At 35.0% G+C, this 23,815-nt stretch overlaps 1 protein-coding gene across 1 annotated transcript in view; it reads left to right on the top strand.

Moving 5' to 3' along the window:
- Positions 1-23,815, top strand: part of LOC120430290 (uncharacterized) — a 300,000-nt gene that overhangs the window by 74,562 nt on the left and 201,623 nt on the right. The window contains exons 2-3 of the mRNA XM_052706656.1: positions 13,042-13,256; positions 22,333-22,468. Of these exons, the coding sequence (XP_052562616.1) occupies positions 13,042-13,256; positions 22,333-22,468 (351 nt within the window). The remainder of the gene's footprint in view (positions 1-13,041; positions 13,257-22,332; positions 22,469-23,815) is intronic.

Below are 23,815 nucleotides of genomic sequence, written 5' to 3'. Positions count from 1 at the left end.
AACTCAACTCAACTCAACTCAACTCAACTCAACTCAACTCAACTCAACTCAACTCAACTCAACTCAACTCAACTCAACTCAACTCAACTCAACTCAACTCAACTCAACTCAACTCAACTCAACTCAACTCAACTCAACTCAACTCAACTCAACTCAACTCAACTCAACTCAACTCAACTCAACTCAACTCAACTCAACTCAACTCAACTCAACTCAACTCAACTCAACTCAACTCAACTCAACTCAACTCAACTCAACTCAACTCAACTCAACTCAACTCAACTCAACTTTTTTTCTACTTTTCTTAACCCTTTTGTACCAAATCACTTCATTTCGTAGAGCTGTTACAAGTCTAACGTAAATACACGTACGCAAATGTAGCAAGTCCTTAATGAGGGCGGAAAATGAGCCAGAATTTTAAACCATGTTTACATTTTACTCTAAATGTTGCCAACTTTTATTGTCGTCACCATCGTCGTCGTCCCATTAATTTGTTCTTTCGCAGCTCGTTCCGGGGCCTGCAAACAGCCATAGAAGAGTGCGGTTTTTTTTGCCGCTACTTTCAGCTTCTAACTTGTTGTATGTGGTGCTTAGCGAACAGGATTAACTCATCTAACAGGACTTGATTTTTTTTAATCCCTCCAAAAAAAAATATTTTTAATTTTTTAAGATACAAGTGTTTCAATTTCAAAATTTTGTTTTAAATAAAAAAAAATACCCAAAAAAATGCAAAAAAAAATCTCTTGAACGCAAATTCTGAGCAGAACTGAGAGGAAAAAATCATGTCGTTGGTTGATGCATGCTCAGAGCCATCATCCACCTACTCCCACACACTTACACACTCCCATACGATGTGTCAACGGTGGAAATGTTCCGTTTCTGGTACACAACCGGGAAGCCCGGGGACATTCTGGGTGCGGTGAATGTGTGTGTGTCTGTTTTATGATGTTTACCCGAAGGGGTGCTCCCGTGTTAATGACGATTTTGAGCTGCTCCTGGTGAGTCCATAGTCAAATTTGCACTGTAAAAGAAACTGATGATTGAAAAAAAGTTTTCAGTTTAAAAATCGGCTGAAAAAGACAATTGAAGACAATTGAAGACAATGGGAGACAATTGAAGACAATTGAAGACATTGGAAGACATTTGAAGACATTGGAAGACATTTGAAGAAATTTGAAGACATTTGAAGACATTTGAAGACAATTGAAGACAATAGAAGACAATTGGAGAAAAATGAAGATAATTGAAGACAATTCAAGATTGTGGAGACAATTGAAGACAATGGAAGACAATGGAAGACATTTGAAGACATTTGAAGACAATTCAAGACAATTCAAGACAATTCTATACAATTCTATTCAATTGAAGACAATGAAGACAATAAAGACAATGAAGACAGTTGAAGACAATTGAAGACAATGGAAGGCAATGGAAGACAAACGAAGACATTTGAAGAAATTTGAAGACATTTGAAGACAATTGAAGACAATAGAAGACAATTGGAGAAAAATGAAGATAATTGAAGGCAATTGAAGACTTTGAAGACAATTGAAGACAATGGAAGACAATGGAAGACATTGGAAGACATTTGAAGACATTTGAAGACACTTGAAGACAATTCTAGACAATTCAAGACAATTCCAGACAATTCTATACAATTGAAGACAATGAAGACAATCAAGACAATCAAGACAATTGAAGACAATTGAAGACAATGGAAGACAATTCAAGACATTTGAAGACAATTGAAGACAATTGAAGACAATTCAAGATAATTCAAGACATTTGAAGACAATTGAAGACAATGGAAGACAATATAGACAATGAAGACAATGATGACAATTGAAGACAATGGAAGACAATGGAAGATATTGGAAGACATTTGAAGACATTTGAAGACAATTGAAGACAATGAAAACAATGAAGATAATAAAGACAATTGAAGACAATTGAAAACAGTGAAAGACAATTCAAGACAATTCAAAACAAATCAAGACAACAAGACATTGAAGACAATTGAAGACAATTGAAGACAATTGAAGACAATTGGAGACAATTGGAGACAATTAAAGATAATTGAAGACAATTGAAGACTTTGGAGACATTTTATTACATTTGAAGGAAACACTTGAAGACAGTGAACTTTAGTTTTGATAAAAAAATCAATTTTGATATGATTTTTTGCAGTGCAACCTTTCATAAAAGGAAGCAACCCACGTTGGGGGGAGGTTAAGGGACCAAACAGCAAAACGAGAGAGGAGGTTATGTTAATGGCACACGCTTTAGCAAATGAGCTTGTAAAGCTACGGAACAGGCCTGGGCATTAGGACAAGCAGGAGGAGGGCAAGTGTTGCCGGCGCATTTCAGGGAAAAATCGTCCAGCCCCGGCCTTGATGATGGTGATGTGGCAATGATGAGATGCTAAACGATGCCGAAAGTGACGATGTGGGACCTTTTGGCACTTCCAGGCACGGAACGTCGAGGACGACGTCGGTGACCGTAAAAGTTGTAGGGAAGGCGAAAAATGTTGGCCTGATGATTGAATTAGTGGTTGCATATTTACGGGGCGGGGTGGAGCTTGGGGACTAATTCTTTTGGTATGTTGTGGATCTGAAGAGAAGATTCAGTAGATTAAGGGAAAATTCCTTAAAGAAGGAAAAATGTTTAAACTTTATTTAATACAAACTTCGTCACGAACTCGAGGCATCAAATTTCCTTCCGGTTTTCCAACTTTTAAAGACCATAATCAACGCCCCCCCCCCTGAAAAGCGGCAGTAATTTAATCAGACTTTCGGCCCACTTCCTGGGTGTCTGGGCACAATTTGTGTATACCATCATCAGCATCGGAAGCTCCAAAAAAAGTAAAGAAAAGAAAAACAACAAATATTTAATATTCCGAGCGCGCCCGGACGCTGGTTTTGATTTGTGGTGCCGGAAGGAAATGAGTATTAACGCACGTGCGCGTAAAGATGTCTATTTTGTGGCTCGAGGTGATTGTCGCTGAAGTTTATGGTCGAAATGTGGCAGGGTGTTGGACGGAAGTGATCACCTGGACCTGGATAAGGTGGTGAGCGGAAAAGCTTTTTTTTCGTGATTTGTTTTTAGGATTTTCGGTAATTCAATGTTGTGATTTGCAATCCACTTAAATAATCTTTAAATTAACATTTTTTCTAATAAATGAATTGTATTTTCAATTATTTTTTTTACGTTATCAATCAACTTATTTTTTTTCCTAATTTACAGGAATGTTTTTCAATTGTGTTTTTTTAGAATTTAACAGTTCTGTTCCAGGATGTTACATTTGCAATTCAGAGATTTGGAGAACCTTTCAACTGAGATCAATTCAAAAGCCTTTGCAGGGAGGATACATATTTCTGCGTTTAGATTTTGCTAACTGGGTGTTCTTTTAGGGAAAACAGGAATGTTTTTTTCTGTGTCATTTTTAAGCAAAAAATACGTTTTTTAGACCAATTATTCATTTTTGAATATTATCCTTTCAAATCATTCAGTTCACATTTACTTGTTTCACAGCAAAAAATCCGATGGTAAAATCGCATGCAAAAGCATGCACATCACCTTCGTCAAAAAAGAAACTTAATATTACACATTGCATGTACAATTTTTGTAAACACAATAAAAAGTTGCAACTGACGGGATTCAAACCCAGCACCAACAGTAAGGACTGGCGCCTCAGCCCGCTCGGCCATAAGATCGATGAAGAATGGAAAGGATACACGCATATATGAACTTGACATTTTGGTCAAGTAGGTTTCCCATACTGATGGGCTACATATTTCAAGGTGTAATATTACATAGAATTTCATAAAAAAAAAGTGCAAAATTAATTTTACACTCAGGCCTTTCACACGCAGCTGGATTACTACTTTTTTAGCTTTGTTTGTATTAAACGCGCCGTTTTCAGGTTATAGAAAAGTGTCACTTAGTCACTTGATTTTTTAAAATTAGACAAATTGGTTGCCAAAAAATAAAATTGGAGCAGCCCTCTAAGAAATCGGCCGATTTCGACCAACTTTTCAAGGAATTTCGGCAAAGTTGTAGGTATTGATGAGGACTATGCAGAAGAAAAGGTACACGAAAAAAATGGTGATTTTTTAATTAACTTTTTTCACAAAAATTAAATTTCCCAAAATCCATATTTTTTTTATTGTTTTAGGGGACCAAATACCCCATCTTTTAAGCCATTCAGCCATGTAACTGCAATGTACCACAAAGTTGAACCAAAAATCAAGAAGCAGTAATAACTCTGTCTTACTCTGTGGTTGTTTGGGAGAGACTTAAAAAAAAAAAATCTTTTTTTCTGTTTTATTTTTTTTTTAGCCGCTGTATCTCAGCAACCAGAGGTTCAATCTACAATGTCTCTTAGACAATTGTACAGCAAATTTTCTGAACTTTTCAAATAAAGGTATTTTCAGGATTGGACTATTATGGACACTTTTTTTTTGAATAAAAAAAAGGTTATTTTTTAATTGCTAAGAATATTTTTTTGATAATGTAGTATTTTTCGAAAATACTAGAAGCTACAAATTTTGTAATATGGGTATCAAATGAAGCGAAATTTTGTATGCTTTCTCACCTTAATTAGAGATTTTTGTAAAATACTGAAATTTAAATAAATGTTTCATAATTAACTATACGGGTAGTTATACGAAGTGAAATGTTGTATGCCCTTAACTCTTCTAGTATTTTTGGAAATAAATGAACTAGATTTCTAAAAATACCACATTTTTATGCAATACAAGCCTTACCCGACAAACTTTGTTCTGCCTTTTTTTCGTTTGTTGACGTTTTTTTGATTTTTTGCTTGTTCAGCCTCCTGTGATCAATATATGATTTTACGTAACTTTCTCCATACAATTTGCCAATGCTCCGGAATCGGTTCCAGAGTGGCCAAAGATGTCATTTTTTTGGCGTAAGAACCTTCCTTGAGCTTATAAGAACCCAACGCAACAAAGAGCACCTTGATCCGACTTTCCGTTTTCAACTGATGCGCGTTCGAACAAAACCGTCGAAATTTTTTATATATATAGATTAGGGTGGGTACGGATTTTGAAAAGTTCTCAGATCAAGTTCTGGTGTGGTTCCCCTTGTAGGGCATACCCATAGGGACTCTCACGCCAAATTTCAGCTCATTTGGTTGAAAACTGGCTTGTCTCAAGCGAGTTCAAGTTTACATGGGATTTACTATGGGAAATTTTGAATTTTCGTTCATTCGCTCCTACAGGCTTAAGGAAAACATGTAGAAACTTCTAGGATGGCCAGAAATGAGCGGAATCGTCTGGAGAACAACTTTCCCTAAGAGACCAGGTCGATTCGGTCAACCCCCATCGAGCTCAACGGCAATACATCCGGGGTTTTCGGAACCAACGGTTTTCTCCAGAAAAGCATCAAACTTTCCTTAGCATGCTATGAATGTTTGATGAACACCGCGACGCCACATGTCAAACAGCTACCACGTGATTGTAAAATTTGCACCATAACAGTTTTTTTTTCTTATTTGGAGGATCAGAATACAGCTAAATAGTATCAGGATCACCATAAATGATTATTATATAGTTCAAGAGTAATAAAAAGTTATTCTTTATAGGCGGTGCTAATCCACGTGGTAGCTGTTTGACATGTGGCGTCGCGGTGTTCATCAAAGATTCATAGCATGCTAAGGAAAGTTTGATGCTTTTCTGGAGAAAACCGTTGGTTCCGAAAACCCCGGATGTATTGCCGTTGAGCTCGATGGGGGTTGACCGAATCGACCTGGTCTCTTAGGGAAAGTTGTTCTCCAGACGATTCCGCTCATTTCTGGCCATCCTAGAAGTTTCTACATGTTTTCCTTAAGCCTGTAGGAGCGAATGAACGAAAATTCAAAATTTCCCATAGTAAATCCCATGTAAACTTGAACTCGCTTGAGACAAGCCAGTTTTCAACCAAATAAACTGAAATTTGGCGTGAGAGTCCCTATAGGTATGCCCTACAAGGGGAACCACACCAGAACTTGATCTGAGAACTTTTCAAAATCCGTACCCACCCTAATATAGATAGAAGATGAGTATCAAACGAAGCAAAATTTGGTTTGCTTTAGCACTCTTATTGGAGTTCTTTTTTGTAAAATAATAAATTCTTACAAGATGCCGTATTTTTTTTTAATTTCGGTTTGTTATTCCAAAAAATCCCAAACAGTGAAAATGCATGCAAAATTTTAAATCTACCCACACAATATATACAAATAAATAGCAAATTATGAAAAGTTAAGTAATTTCCGAAAATACGGTAATTTGAGAAAATTTTCAGAATTTCATTAAAAAAAACTCTTGAACAGTGAATTTGCATGCTAAATTTTAAATCGTTTGATACCCATATTGAAAATAATGAAAGTTTAATTATTTCTAGATTAAATTTTCAAAAGGTCTCATCTGCTTAGGAAACCCATGACTCACAGGTTGTTTTGAAAATTTACTTTTAAAATTTAGATATTTTTGGAATTTTGAATACGCCATCAAATTGGGCGTCCAATTTTACATTAAAGTGCCTTTTACAACGAATTTCTATCTCATCACCGTTTCAGGCTGCAAATTATTGAAAAACACCTCTTTTCTCGCATGTTCAAAAATGAAAAGGGTCGTACCGCCCCTCCGTCACGAGATATCAAAAAACGGACCTCGGATTCGTGATCAGGTACAAAAGTTACCCCTTAGGACAAAGTTTCACGCAAATCAAAGAGGGGTCGGGGCAACTTTTCCTGATTTCTTGGGCCTCATCCATAAAGTACGTCAAGCTAAAATCAGCCAAAATTTACCCCCCCCCCTCCCCCCCCTTTGTCACGCTTTTCCTATACTTATAACACGCAATGTCACACTTGCTCAGACCCCCCCTCCCCCCTAGAGCGTGACATACTTTATGGATGACGCCTTGTGAGTTATTAGAGAATTACCCAAATACATTCGTAAAACTCTAAAACAGTGAATTTGTATGCAAAATTTCGAATCGTTGAATTCCATATTGTAAGTTATTAAATTTTGAGTATTTAAAAAAAAAACATTTTTTGAAAATTTATGGTAATTTATGAAAATACATGCAAAACTTCGAATATTGTGCGAATTGTACAAATTTGAGTATTTCGAAAAATTCGATATTTTTTGTTTATTTTTTTAGTATTTAAACATTGAAAATATATTCTATGCATGCTTTGGTTGGATTAAGCCTATTTTAGAAATATACTTAAAAATAAGTTGTCGTCCGTTATCGTCGATAAGACTATTTGAATAACGATAATTATCGTTATCGTAATCGAATCTCGATAATTTTATCGTTTACAACCTTGGTTTGGAAGTATCATTCTTCAAAAAAGTGTTTTGTCTAACAAATGGAAAAGAAATCTGGTCTGAAATCCCAAAAACTCTGGACGTAATATTTGAACAACCCTCAAGTAGGTTTAAGATATATGAAACAGTTTTCAGGAAAATACCACAAGTAAATGTTTTCCATGTCGCAGACAACTAATAGGACGATAGCAAACAATCTGTCAAGTTCAGAGTTTGATTTTAGTTATGAGAAGTTTTGTTTTAACTGACTTGCCCTTTTTACCTTTAAAAAATTTGTTTCCCGTAGACTTACTTTTAAATATTTTTGCGGCGGTCCTTTTCATCAAGTCAAATGTTCTTTGCAAACAAGATAACCTTCATCTAGATATCTTTGACGTTGATCTCGTATCTTTCCCTGGGCCACCACAAGAGTCACAAGTTCATAAATACGATTTTGTACACTCTTCTGGCAAAAGTTTTCAGTAACTATATAAAAATCTTGATTCAACTTAATTTCCACCAAAAGTTTCCCAATAACAGTATCAAAAAGTCCTCCATAATTCACCCCCAAAATTATGACTCCCCAATTCACAATTCACTTGCTTCGATCGAGGGGTGCCTCAATTTTCCCACGTCATCCAACCAAAAGTGGCTGCCCCCCTCTCCCTTTTTTTTTTTTTCCTGACAGAAGCTTTGCTCCGTCAGTCGCGACAATAAAGCCTCACTTTTTACGATAATGGACCTCGACGTGAGCAGTTTTTCCTTTCTTCGACGACGTGTGTACAAGGCCAGTTTTGTACATATTTTCCACGTTTTTTTTCGCCCCCTCACACTTTCAGCGGAAAATGATATTTTCGCTTTATTTTTACGAGCCACGAGCCTTTCTTTCGACAGGCCCCAAAAGCGGCCCCATAACTTGTCAAATGTGACTGCTGCTGCTTGTTGGTTGGTGGTAACCCATATTGCGACAAGTTTGAAGTTTTATTCGACATCGGTGGGAGAAAAAGAAGAAAAAAATACCGCCGTCTTGAAATGCGCTGAAAATCCTTCCACTCCGGTTTGAAAAATGACATTTTCGCAACTTTGTCATCGCGAGCTGAGCTGAGCTGAGCGTGGATTTGCGATGAGCATTGATGTCATCGGGGGGTGGGGTCACACAAGCTCACCCATTCAGCTCATCCTAGCGACATTTCAAAAACCATTAGAATGAATGATGACATCTTAATGCTATAAAATTTTCCACTTTTTCCTCGCGCGGTGGCGCTCGCTTTGCTGTGCGTGTGAGCTTTATGTGACGGAAGCAGAAGGTTTTTCCGAGGTTTTTACCGCCACCCACCAACCACCCACTCATAAGCTTTCCATCATTCATATGAATATTCAACTTTTTATTTGTCATGAATATTTGCCGGATGAGCATTTCATTCACTTATCACGAACGCGTTTTTATTTTATTTTTCCTAGCTTAGGTTTTAAATCGTTTTCCCCGGAAGGAAAAGATGATTTGAAAAAGGATTCTTTTGTTGGAGATTTGAACCAAGAATTTAATTGTTTTTCTTGCCCTATCAATGTTTTGATATTGACGTCAGACGAAGTTTTATGAAGAAATTTCGTTCTTGTGTACTTCAGAATCCTCCACAGCAATATTCTTTCCCAGTAGGGTAATAGACTTCATCAAAGGAGTCGACCCTAACTGGGACAAAATGCAATAAACAGGAGCTGCCCCTCACCGTTCCATGGTGATGGGTTAACCTGATTTGCTATAAAAAATGGGTCACACCACAATATTCCTATAATTGGTCGCAGTGGTATAAAGGCTCTACAAAAAAAATATTCTAATTAGTTTTACTTACCCAAATAACATTTCATTTTAAATAACGTAAACAAGAGTCATGCGATTGGCAGTCGGGATGTTTTTAATAGGTTCGAGATTTTGTTTTGCAAAATGAAGAAAACAAGTACTTATAGAAAGTTATGGAATCACAATGACAAGGAGAGAAGTGCTCGAATGACTTCAAGAAAAGGTATTATTAAAAAATGTGGTGTTAAATGATTACGTATGTAAATATTCTTAAAGTGTCATAATTTTTTCAATGAAAATGAGTTCGAATCGAAAAAAAAATGCATTTTCGAGTTCTTTAGATAATTTCCATTAAAAAAGTTAAAATTATTGTTTAAATAATCAAAGCTTAAACACAATTCGAAATCTTCGAATCTTCTAATTAAAAGATATTTTTAGTAGAACAAGTTTCAAACGAAATGTGAAAACTTTGAATTTGTACTTCGAATTTAGTTAAAAGTGCAATACAAATCAATATTTTTATAACTAGAACCAGAGGTTGTGAATTTTTGGCAAAAGACTGCCTCTTTATCAATTTTACTTAAGAGCGAGTTTGTCACCAATGTGTAACAGGTCGTATTTAGGTGCTCCGATTTGGATGAAACTTTCAGCGTTTGTTTGTCTATACATGAGATGAACTCATGCCAATTATGAGCCCTCTATGACAAAGGAAAGTGGGGTAAAACTGGCTTTAACGTTTGAGGTCCAATTGCAATTAAATTGCTCGCATTTTTCCGTAAAACTTCATCAATTCCAACTCTCTTAGCTGCATTCGAAAGATATTTTGAAGCCCTTCAAAATATGCCATAGACATCCAGGATTGGTTAGACTGTTTCTCATAGCTTTTGCAAATTACTGATAAAAATTGATTTTTTTTAAACCTTGATATCTTTTTGCAACAGCCTCCAACACCGATACTCCGATAGGTCAAAAGTTAGGTAATTTCATGGACTATTAGCCTACGGTTTTAACTTTTTGGTCAATCGCAGTTTTTCTCATAGTTTTTCGATTTTTTTTAATAGCAAACATTTTACAACGTTGGTTTTTGCCCTGTAGGTAGAGGGTGACGAGCGGGAATTCCCGGGAAATCGACCATTTTTGGACCTCTCGATTCCCGGGAAATTCGGTCTAGACTCCCGGGAAATTATATAAACAAATCAGAAAAAAACATTTGCAAAATTCAATATTGTTTTGAACATAGAATGTTCAATGTTCGATGTTCAAGTTCGAACAAACCAATGCTTCTCTTATCTTCTTATTCAGAAAGTGTAAATTTTAACTTGTCAAAAATTCCAAAAACTTTAATAGAGAGAAGCCAAAAAAATTCGAACCTCAAAATTTACCTTAAAAATATTTAGCCGTTACAGTTTTCAAATATTTTCTTTATTATTTCTAAGAGGGAAAAGATTTTTCAAGTTAAGTTCAATTCCCATATCTTCTCTCGAGTATAGCAATCCTCATAATCTTTTTTTTTTGTGAACAAATGGACTTTTCTGATAACTGTAAATATTTCTTCAATGAATATTCACAGTTGACCTTGAAAATTACAACAAAAAAAACAGTTTAATTTGTTGTTTTAAGCCGTTGTTTATCATATTCCAAAATTTCCGATACTGGTTAATTATATATTAACTATATTAGTTATTTTTTGTTTACAAAAATCTAATAACAACTTTGTGCAACTTTTGAAAAATCACTCAGTGCGAATTAAGATTCGTTAATATTTTAAACTACAATTTTGAGTCTTAAAAAGCTCAAGAAACGATTTTTTATTTGCAGATTCAGAAAAAAATCAAATGGTTTTATATACTGCCCCTGTTCGCATAAATGTCCCATATGCATTTTCATCACTTTTGAGCTAATGATGCAGTTTGGTTCAAAATCGTGTGCTCTTTCAGAAAAGCCCCTAGCATCCAGTACTTTGTTCAAGAAAGCAGGGGGAAATCCAGTTTTTTCGTGAAAACTTAACACGTAACCTTAAGTGTGGGACAAACTTGATTTGCGGTTTTCTCAGCTTGCTGTTTTTGCATATGGGGCATTTATGCGAATATGGGCAGTATAGTTCATCAAAATAATGGGGCTACTTAACGTTTCAAAGAATTAGTATGAATGAATTGTAACTGAATTCATTTATAAAGAAATAAATTTATTACTTTTCATTTTAAATTTAGGCACTATTGGCATAGTCAAAAAAACTCCCGGGTCCCGGAAATTCCCGGGAAATGGCCAAATTCAACTCTCGATTCCCGGGAAATTGAAAATCTCGAGAATCGTCACCCTGTAGGCTTCCATAGCGGCACTTTTTGGTTTCAATTTTGTCATATTCGGAATCCTCGGAAAATTTAATGTATATTAGAAGTATTGGAGTTGTAAATTTTATAAAACATGTTTGAAAAAAAAGCAGTCCAGACAGATGGCAACCGTTTCCGTATTTTTGTATTCTCCGTCACATCCAGATAGACGAAAAACTCTTCCACGATGACGATGACGAACCAACCTTGGGCTTGTTCCTTGCTCAGCGTCTGGTCTGGTCCACCCGTCCGGATCTTTGGCCACGTGCAACGTGAACCCTTGAAGCAACCCTCGAGCACCGGTCCGTAATGCGGACAAATGCAGCACGTAACCCATCGTGGCCTTCATGACGTTCATCGTGCCAGTGCTTCTTGCACGCAACTGCCCTGTCCAGGTTCCAAAATCGAGCTTCTTATAAATCCACAGGAACCATCGTAGCAAGCCAAAAATCCGCGTTGATTCAAATAGGTACTTTAAAAAAAACTGCAGCAGAAAAAACACGTCTGCCCACACGCTCGGCTTACTGCGATCCCTCTGCACTTTGTGAGTAAATGTGCGAAAATTATTTTTAAGTTGTGTTTGACACTTTTTTTTACCAAAAATGTCTCGTTTTCAAAAATGCACACCACCGGTACCAAATTTTGCACCATCCTAAACACTGGCACAAGAGAAACCTTTTAATCCCCTTAAAATATAAAAAAAACTAAAATTTTCCATTTTCATAACCAACAACTTTTACGAAGAAACTAAATCGATCAGAAAATCCCTTCTCAAGTGACAGATTTTTGAATAATCACATGCCTATTTTATTTGACCAACCTGCAAACTTGTACGAAACCTTGTAACTTATGATGCAAAATGGTCTTGATGGCAAAAGGAATGCAAAGAGTCAAATTCTTACAGAACGTGACGAGTAATCAACAGAGAAACAATATAAATTTCAAACAGTCGAGTTGGATAATCAATTCCAAACCAATTTTGAAAATGTTTTGTTCGCAATGATCTGGAATCAAATCTAAGTTACTGTGTTGAATTAACAAACAATTGAGAAATTCTATTCAACAGTCTTTAAAATTTGACATAGTCTCAGAGAAATACACAGACAAAAAACTATGTTTTCGCCAATAAACATCACCACAGGGCTGCGCCACCGAGCGGTTAAAGCTTGCCAAAAGGCAGCTGGTCGTCGTCGGCATCTTCGTCTTCAAGCGAAACCTTAATCAAAGGCAATTGATATCGCATATTTTAATCTTCTCCTGGCTGACTCGGCCTCTTTTGATCCCGCCTGGTGGTTCCATCAATTTTCCAAACCTTCAGCCTCGACCATGATCTGGGAGACGGATTTTCCTCATTTTCATGATTTTCAGTCAGGGTCTGAAAGCGGCTGTAGATTGGCGTGGGAAAAGCTCTCTTTATTAATTTTATGGAGATGAGATTAGAAGATAAATGCTGCAGCGCGAGGGTTCAGGCTTGAACGATGGAGTGCTTTAAATGCTGTGAAAAGAAAACGTTTTGTTGAGAATTACATAGGAAGTTGAGATAATTGAACTTTAATCGCTGTCAATATTTTTAATGGTTTTCATTTTCGTCTCATTTCAGACTACAGTGCCGGCGCGATACGATCGGTCCAGCTGGTGGTGGACCCCCCCGCCGTGAGGCGAAGTCAGCACGCAACGCTCACCTGCATGTACGATCTGGAAGATACGCCGCTGTACTCGGTCAAGTTTTACCGCGGGCTGCGGGAGTTCTACCGATTTTCACCCAGCGAGTATCCCGAGAAGAAGATCTTCCCCTTTCCGGGCATCAACGTGGATGTGAGTACTTCACCCATAGTTTAACTCCACCTTTAAAGAGATCAGATCATCACAGGAAAGTTTGAATACTCAAGCCGAAAACTTTTCACACCCCAAAAAACCCCAAGTTTTTAAATCCAACAAGATGAACAACCCTCTTGAAGGCAGCTCTCAGTTCCGTGGCCTTTATTTTCCTCAACTTGACCCTGCCTCTTAAATCAGCAGATAAAAGCTGGCCGGGAAAAGTATGGCATTACACTTGATTATCTGCTGCTCGTGTTTTACCTTTTTGCCAGTCGTTGGGATGCCCTCACTTGAAATCCTCGAGGGGGCGTCTTTTTTCCCTTCAGATTGCAGAAGATTTGTTTTACTGCCCGGTTTTCCTTTTTCACAAACTTCCTCCTCCTCTTGGATTATTCTAATGAGACCATCTTCTTGAGGGATCGGCTCGGATTGCGCTTGTTTATTCGCGCCGGGACTACTTAAGTCGTTCTTGATAATTTTAATGAGACACTCAAATGATTTGCTAATGAAGTGCTCTGCGTCACTTGAGGCTTAGCCACTTGTTTTGCAATTTAATTGACTCCACGAATCATAATTCAAACATTCGGTAATTATTCGCGTTGACATCCGTGAACATCCCCTTGGCTTGAGCAGTTGGAGATCTTGCGATAAGAACCAAAATATGGCCATGTCTGCAGCTCACTTCTTTCTCGAGCTAACTTGGGGAGCCCACAATTGAAACCCACCGGCAATTTATCACCCAAATCCAGCCCATATCTTCTCCGTGTCGTGTCCTTTTTTGGCTGTGAATCCACCTTAAAAAGTTACGTCACGTTTAACAGAATAAATAGAGATGTTAAGAAAATTACAATGTTTTGAAAACAAATTCTAAAATTTTCACATCATTATTATTTTTTAAATACCCTATTGTGAAAATCTCTTTCTTCTGGTGTAGTTCAGTAAAAAGTCCACAAAATAAAGAGAAAACTTATTCTTATGACCTCCCTGCTTTCCCCTTCCACAAAAAAAAAAATTCCAACGAAAACGTAAATGCTCGCTTTGGCAACCCTTGCTTTTGTGTTTGTTTGGGGGGAGGGGACATAATGTAGCGAAATTTATTTGCAGATGGCGCTTATTTAGCTGTCACATTGGCCTAGCGCATGGCTTTCTACCTAAGGTACTCGCGATTGAGTGTGTAGTAGTGCGGTTGTCAAAATCGCTATCTCTGACTCTCTCACTCCACTGACATTGACATTGTTTATGTTTTGGTTTTCCTGGCACGGTCCTTTGTTCTTTTGTTATTGTTTTGGTTTTAGTGGCACGGAGTCATGCACTCACACTAATGCAAAGCAAGATGACGAGTACCTTTGATATACAGCCTTGGGCCTAGCGCACGTCCGTCGCACCGGTGTGCCATTAGTTGTGCCCAACTTAGTGGCAGGAATGATGCTACAAATGTTTTGCCGAACTAGAGGAAAATAATTGTTAACGAAATCAATGTATTAATATTACTATGAACACAATTTCACTGACTTCCAGTTTCATCAAGATATCTTTAAAGATAAATTCATGATCAAAAACACAATGAATTTATGATTTGTTTTCCGGAATTCAAAATTTGTACATTTTTTGTGATGATTGAACAATTCAATCAAAAGCTATATTTTTTTGGTCCCTCTGATTTTTTAGCAATTTTGTTAAAAAGGTAGAGGGAGAAAGACAAAACCTTTAAATAAAATTGGTAATAACCTGAATTGATTTTCACTTTTTTTAATGTCAGATAAATTTATCTCAGAATAAATTAAATTAAATTAAAAAAATCTTAACCTTTATTTGACTTTGTTATGACATTTGCGAAAACGGTTTTTAAAAATCTTGCAAATGGAATTTCAATGAGGACCGAAAATCGATATTTCTTATGGGTTATATTCCATCTGAAGCGGAACAGCATTTGAAAATTACCATCTCCGATTCTGCTAAAATTTGGCAGAGCTGTTGAGACTATTAAAACATGCAAAAATCCCGAATTTCATCCAAATCGGACCAGCCCCTCCATTTTTGTACCCTCCCAAAAAATCAACTTTTTGGCGATTTTTGAGCGAAACCCCTATCTTCAAACGACGATAACTCAGGAACCACAAATCTTAGAGGGTCGGTCTAAGACTTAAATTTGAAGAAAATTGGACGTAGAATCCATTTCCGTGATCAAAATTTAGATTAAAATATGTTTTCTACCTGTATTGCGCAATTGAAAACTTTAAGTGGCCGTATCTCAAAACAGCCCTATTTATTTTTAAAATTTGATCTCACCATCGTATTCCCCGTCCAATTTTACATAAGAATCACTTATCGACAGAAAGGAATATGTTTCGTTCCAGAGATATCGAATTTTAAAGCTTTGAGTATTTGAGATTACCTAAATTAGCTACACTCGCCGCATCTGTTAGAAGCACTCAGTCGTGCTGATCAATAATTACTACCTGGTGTTTTGTAAGATGAATTATTTTTATAATTTTATACGATTTTGAGATAATCAATACCTTGAACAATCTATTTTTGTTTCAGGAACATTTAATGGGTAATTTTTAATGCAAGTTTTTCCTGATCTCAGTGTCATTGAACCATATTAAGTAAAACTTGAACTTTTAATATTAATTTGCAAATGCTACAGAGTTTTTACAATACAATTTACAAAAAATTATCATTTTTCTATTATTTTCATATTTTTCCTAATTCCGGATTTCTTCCAACTTTATCAAATTATTTCTTTTATTTCTTCTTTTATTTAAAGCGAGAACACATGTAGAGCTGGCTATAGTAGATGAAATAGTTCTCATGGGTTCTAGGGCTTTTGCCATGTGCGAAATAGTGCCATTCAGCAAAAACCCCAAAATTTGCCTTACGGTTTGAAAGATTGATCATATGAAACCGATTTTTATATTGTGAGCCAGTTTCATCTGAACAATTGATGATTTTTTTCAATTCTGGTACATTCAATTTCAAAAACAAAACCATATACTTCTGATACATGTGGACAGCAGCTGTATCGTTTTCCAAGATTTCGAAATTATTGACACACAAAAAAAATATTATTGTTCGGACGGTGTCTAAATCAACACAATTGAATTTGATCTTAGTCAGATAATAAATCAGATTAATCTTTGTGATTTTCTTGCATTTTTCAGTTTTATACTTTCCAGAAATCCTCCTCCTTAATCATGCTTCACGAGAGTTTTATTCATTTTTATTTTCTTAAGTGTTACTTACAAGATCAATTGCAATTTCCTGCTAGCACTGTGGGAATTCCATTCTGCCCTGTATTGCGTGTCGTTCTTGCTCTGTCCTGTGGACTAGCACACAAATTCCCCATATGCTATTTTTTTAATTTTAGATTATACAGCAGTTTCCTACAGTGGTGTACATTCAACTTTTGCCTAATTTGCTAATGATTATTTGGGATGAAATCTTATTTCAATAAATGACCAGGTAGCAGGTATTGATCAGTGCGCCCGAGTTTTTTCTAGCAGATGCGGCGAATAAAGCTTATTTAGGTAATCTCAAATACTTAAAACTTTAAAATTTGATATCTCTGGAACGAAACATATTCCTTTCTGTCGATAAGTGATTCTTATGTAAAATTGGCCTGGGATTACGATGGTGAGGTCAAATTTAAAAAATAAATAGGGCTGTTTTGAGATACGGCCATTTAAAGTTTTCAATTGCGCAATACAGGTAGAAAAAATATGTTAATCTAAATTTTGATCACGGAAATGGATTTTACGAAATTGTGTCTAAGACAGACCCTCTAAGATTTGTGGTTCCTAGTTATCGTCGTTTGAAGATAGGGGTTTCGCTCAAAAATCGCCAAAAAGTCGATTTTTGGGGAGGGTACAAAAATGGAGGGGCTGGTCCGATTTTGATGAAATTCGGGATTTTTGCATGTTTTGATAGTCTCAACAGCTCTTCCAAATTTGAGCAGGATCGGGGATGGTAATTTTCAAATTTCATTTTTTTCTTGCACACTTCAAATTTGCATTTTTTCTTGCACACTTCAGGTGGAAAGACCCTTATATCGAGTGTTTTTTTCATTTTGGATACCTTCCTAAGGCTGTTGCAAATATTTTTTGAAGTTTATGTCCCTCGACTCTGACCACAGTCGAGGGGGGGCAAAACAACAAAAAAGTTTAAAAATTGAATTTACGAGCCATGGCTTCAACATTTGAATGAAACAAGAGCTTCAAAATGCATTATACACCTGTCGAGTTGTTTTGCAATCTTTAGTTTCCAAAATACCTAAATAATGACGAAAATTTCTTTTTTGGCCAAAAAAAAGCTTTTGCTTTGTGCTGTACATTGTAATTTTATAAAAAATTTCAAATATTTTTAATCCAGCCCAAACATGCTAAATATGAATATCAATGCAGAAAAATGCATTTTAGATTGTTTTAAGTTAAATTGACTTCTATTTGAGCAATTCTCTGAGATTTCGGTCATTCGTATTTTTTAATCCGGCTGAAACTTTTTTCATGCCTTCGGTATGCCCATAGAAGCTATTTGCATCATTAGTTCGTTTATATAAATTTCCATACAAATTTGGCAGCTGTCCATACAAAAATTATGTATGAAAATTCAAAAAATCTGTATCTTTTGAAGGAATTTTTTGATCGATTTGGTGTCTTCGGCAAAGTTGTAGGTATGGATATGGACTACACTGAAAAAAAAATGATACACGGTAAACAAAATTTGGTGATTTTTAATTTCACTTTTTGTCACTAAAACTTAATCTGCAAAAAAATCACTTTTTTTATTTTTTAATATGTTTTAGAGGACATCAAAAGACAACTTTTCAGAAATTTCCAGAATGGGCAACCATGACCGAGTCATGATTTTTTGAATCAATACAGATTTTTTTCAAAAAATCGAAATATTGTTCGCAAAAATTTTTCAACTTCATTTTTCGATGTAAAATCGAATTTACAATCAAAAAGCACTTTAGTGAAATTTTGATAAAGTGCACTGTTTTCAAGTCATAGCCATTTTTAGGTAACATATTAAAAAAAAGTTGCGGTTAGGCCGTTGCAAATATTTTTCAAAGTTTATGTTGCCTCCCCCTTCAAAATTGGTCTCAAAAATCAGAAGGCAAATTTTTTTTTTCCAAAAAACTTCAAAATTTCCATGAAATAGAAGTCTAATCAACTGAGAACAATCTGAAATTTATTTTTCTGCATCGATAATCATATTTAGCATGTTTGGGTTTTTTTTAAAAATGTTTTGAATCTTTATGAAATTCCACCGCAAAAATTTCATTTTTCGCAAAAACTAAACTTTTCGTCAATACTGTTTTGAAAACAAATGATGGCAAAACAACTGGACGGGTGTATAATGCGTTTTAAAACACATTTTTCATTAAAATGTTTAAACCATGGCTCGTAATTTCAATTTTTATACTTTTATTATTTTTTTGCCCCCCTCCCCCCTCGACTTTGGTCAGAGTCGAGGGACATAAACTTCAAAAAATATTTGCAACGGCCCTTTTAATTATTTTCAATTAAAATAAAAATCTTTATTGATTCAAAAAATCATAACTCGGTCAAAGATTTTTTGCCCATTCTGCAAATTTCTGAAAAGTTGGCATTTGATGTCCTAAAACAAATCAGAAAATAAAAAATATTAAAAATAGTGTTTTTTTCCAAATCAAGTTTTAGTAACAAAAAGTGAAATTAAAAATCACCATTTTTTTTACCGTGTATCATTTTTTTCCAGTGTAGTCCATGCCCATACCTAAAACTTTGTCGAAGACACCAAATCGATCAAAAAATGTCTACAAAAGATACAGATTTTTGAATTTTCACATATCATGTTTGTATGGACAGCTGCCAAATTTGTATGGAAATTTATATGAACGAACTAATGATGCAAAATGGCTTCATTGGGCATACTGAAGGCATCAAAAAAGTTTCAGCCGGATAAAAAAATACAAAAATAAAAAATTAAAGAAAGACCGATTCCGTAGAGAACTGGCGACCTAAGATTTGAAATATATTAATTTATTTGTTTTATTTTCATGCTTTTACGAATTTTCCAACATTTTGTGCATCTCATGCGACTTTTTGCGACGTTGAACCACAAATTTCTGAAATAAAATTTTGATGGCATTTACTATATTTAAGCCTACAAATTGTGTTTGTATCTACCAAATCATAATAGAAAGATTAATTCAGGGCAACGGTGTTGGATGGCTTTAATGTGACTCCGAATCAACAATCCTGGGTTTTTTTCGAATATTTTTTTAACGTATTTGTCCTCAAAATTCTCCAAAAACATTCGGGGGTAAAAAGCAAAAGTCATGATTAATATCCCGAGCAGACGGAAATAACTTGGGAATAACATTTTTTGATATTTGAATACTAGGCCAATAACATTGTATGTTATTTATAACAAAATTTGTTATTCGTCGTTATACATTTTTTGTTATTGGATTGTTATTGTAATAACAGACTAATAACATTTTTGGTTATTCTTCGAACAAATCTTTGTTATTATTTTTTGTTATTTTAACAACTAATCCGAGCATCCCAATAACAGTTGGAGGTATTCTTCCATAACAACCAATATCAGACCAATAACAAATTATGTTATAATAACATAAACTGTTATTAAACCCTTATGCAAAAATTGATTTTTCAAGAAGATTCCATAACACTTTCTATTATTTTAACAATGTTTGTTATTGAAATTGCATGAATTTTGTTATTACCGTTTGCCCGGGATGGATTTTACTTACATTTTTGAAGGTTTTTTAGTTTAAAAAAAATAAGAACTGCTGACACGTATTTTGCTTACCAGGCAAATACAAATATTTTTAAAAACTTTTGTCACTCCCTCCTTCAAAATCGGCCCGAAAAATCAAGGGGCAAATTTTATTATTTTTTTTTCAAAATACTTTAAAATTTTAATGCAAATTCAAGTGCAATTAGCTGAAATCAATTTAAAATGCATTCCCCTGCGTTTAGAATCATATTAAGCATGTATGGGTTTATCCAAAAATCTCTTGAATTTAAAAAAAAAATTCAATGATAGTACCGCGAAAATATTTTGTTTGCTGAAATTTTCGTTTTCGTCAAATCTTACTTTTTTTTTGAGATTATGGCTTGTAATTTAAATTTTTATATTCCCTCCCTCAACTCCGGCCAGAGTCGAGGGACAAAAACTTTGAAAAATATTTGCATCGGCATTAAAACAATACCATTTTTTCCGAAAAAAAATTTTAAACTCCAATTTTGCCACATAGTTAAAAAAAACATTGTTAAATTACATCTAAAAAGAGGAACATCTTTATATCAGAAAAAAGGTTTAATTTTACCTCTAATAATGTGAAAAAATATCTGTAATCAAAAAAAAATCAAACCGGAAATAGTTATATCCAACTTACAAAGTCCGTGATCGAACAGTTTTTACAGCGGCGAGTTAGCCGAACGGGTTGGGGCGCGGACTTAGTAAGCTGGATTTGTTATTTTTTTGGGATTACAGATATTTTTTCCTAGCGTCTGCCAGATATAAATTTACACATTATTAGAGGTAAAATTAAACCTTTTTTCTAACATCAAAGAATTACCCCTTTTTAGATGAAATTTTACCACGATTTTTTAACTGTGCAGTCTTGAGTCTATTCTTTAAAAAAAACACAAAATTGGACAATATTCCTACAAGTATTTTATTTGCACCCTCGGTTGAACAACACAAAATCGTAGAATTGAATTTTCTTCAAACCGTTGAACCAGGTTCCACCATTCACCTGATAAAAAAGAAAAGCACAACTCATCTTATAAATATATTATGAGAAAGACCTCAAGAATTCGTTGTTTGCTCTCGAAGCCACCACGACATGACGGTGGATCTTCTTGCTGGCAGTCTCTCTTGGGAAAACCTCAAAATCAGCCTCCTCACCCTTTCCTTTTTGCAACAGAGCTGTTTCTCAAAATAAGCGCTTCCACTCTTCCCCTCCAAAAATACAAAAGTTGTGATATCATATTTTCCCGTGAAATATCGCGCGACTGTTGCTGTTTGCGGGGAGCGGTTTCTTTTGCGCAAACGGATATTGTTTTTCTTTCGTGCAAGTCTTGGATCATAGAAAAATAAGTATCAAGTGAAAAGTTTTTAGTCGAATAACTGGTTCGACGTCAAATTTGGGAACAGTGGGATAATTTTGTTTGAAAATGGCCACATTACCAAACATTTGTTTGTTGATTTCCCGGGCAGACGGTAATAACAAAATTCATGCCATTTCAATAACAAATACTGTTAAAATAACAAAAAGTGTTATGGAATCTTCTAGAAAAATCCATTTTTGCATAAGGGTTTAATAACAGTTTATGTTATCATAACAAAATTTGTTATTGGTCTGATATTGATTGAAAGCCAAAACAACTTTGGAATAACATTTTTTGATATGGAAGAATACCTCCAACTGTTATTGGGATGATCGGATTAGTTGTTAAAATAACAAAAAATAATAACAAAGATTTGTTCGAAGAATAAATAAAAATGTTATTAGTCTGTTATTACAATAACAATCCAATAACAAAAAAAATCATAACGACGAATAACAAATTTTGTTATAAATAACATAAAATGTTATAGGCCTTCCAAATTATTCCCGTCTGCTCGGGTTTGTCGAACAGGTTTTTTTTTTCAATTTCAACTGAATTTTATTTTAAAATCTCACTGTTCCAAGAAAAAAAAGTCAGTCCTCCGATACCCCTTTTGATCGGATGGAAAAGTTTCACAGTCGGGGGGTTGCTATGTGTATCTTTTGTCAAGTTTTATTTGGAAGATTCGCGATACTTTTAAGGGGTATTTTTCTTCTTTAAAAAAAGGTGACTTTGATTTTTCCCCCGTTCCCGCGAATGTTTGCTCACAGCGAACTCCATAGTCTAACAAAGTTATGCTCTGTTTGTTTGTTTAGGGAGAAGACCTGAAAAGTTTCTCCAAAAAGTATCGATTTTTGGCGTAATTGTGACACTCTGGGGCAACAATATCTGATCTGTCAGCTTGAGTTTTAAAAACTTTTTTGTATTTTTTTCTATCTTTTCAGCTATCCCTCTCAAATGCCAGCCAAGTGGTGATTCGAAACATTGGATTTGGGCTGTCCGGGAACTTTTCCTGCGAAGTGACCGCCGATGCGCCACTCTTCTCCACCGCCACGGGACACCTCCAGATGCAGGTGGTCGGTAAGTTTGAAGATTTGGAGTCGAATTTCGTTTTGATACTTTGGTGAATTTTCAGGAGTAATGCATGTTTATCCCGAGCAGACGTAAATAACGTGGGAATAACATTTTTTGATATTTGAAAATATTAGGCCAATAACATTTTATGTTATTTATAACAAGTTTTGCTATTTGCTGGAATTTAGCCTAGTGATGGACCAATCTTTGTTTTCAGGGGGTAGCCCCGATTAAGCCCGGATTTGGACCACCCATTAGGCCATACACTATTTATTAAAAAAATCGTAAGCAATTTTTACTTGAAATTTTTTGTTTTTATTTCGAAAGAGACTTTTAACCCTCTACTGCCCAATTTTTTTTTCGAAATTTTTTATTTTTCCCGTGTTTAGGAGGTCGTTTTGAGCAACTTTTGTTCTACGAAAAACTTTACTTCTCTTTTTTTATGTTTTACATGTTTTATTTTTAGTATTTTAATTTGCATTTATCATGTTTAGTTTATGTTTGTTTTTGGTAGTATTTGATCTATTCTACCACCTAATATAATTACATTTTGCCTATCTAATTTTTCCACGTTTTTACAGTCACTTTTTCAATTTTTTGCTCGTTTTTCACATTTTCTGCTATAGAATGGCACCATCATCATTTAAATTGTAATAAAATGCGTAGAGGCATAGCCTGGGACACTAGAAAAATTACTGCATACTTCTTTTTCCTATAATTTAAGGAAATGTTGACCCCAAGAAAAATGACATTTTTAAAAACATTGGCAAAGTCACATAAAACAAGTAAAACTTCCAACCCTAAAATTTTCTAAAATTTTAAGATTTCTTCTTTCCAATGCTTTTTAAAGATCAAAAATTGGTTGAAAAATGGATTTTTGGCGAATTTTTAGATCGAAGTCCGTCTAAAGACGGGGTTCGGTTGTAGAGGGTTAAACTCACTTTTTTCTTGAATTTCAAATAAAAGTTCTGCACTCTTTCAAAGTTGTTGAAGTTATTCAAGTAAGATGAACTTTTGTTTGACTTCTATTTATGATCAAAGACAACACAATTGTAATATCTTATTAAAACAAATAAAATAATTCCTGAAGACGAAAATAATGTGAAATATTTTAAAGAAAACATTAGATTTAAAATTTGTCTTTGATTTTTTTTCCAAAATATAAAAATTTTGTCCTACGTATATTTTTATGATTTTTTTTCCACTTAGGCCGTTGCAAATATTTTTCAAAGTTTATGTCGCCCCCCCCCCCCCCCCTTCAAAATTGGTCTGAAAAATCAAATTTCCATGAAAATATTAGTCTAAACAACTGAAAACAATCTAAAATGCATTATATTTGCAACGGCCTTTTTT

This window comes from Culex pipiens, chromosome 1, assembly GCF_016801865.2.
Source record: "Culex pipiens pallens isolate TS chromosome 1, TS_CPP_V2, whole genome shotgun sequence".
NCBI classification, from domain to species: domain Eukaryota; kingdom Metazoa; phylum Arthropoda; class Insecta; order Diptera; family Culicidae; genus Culex; species Culex pipiens.
This window is presented reverse-complemented; position numbering and strand designations above follow the sequence as displayed.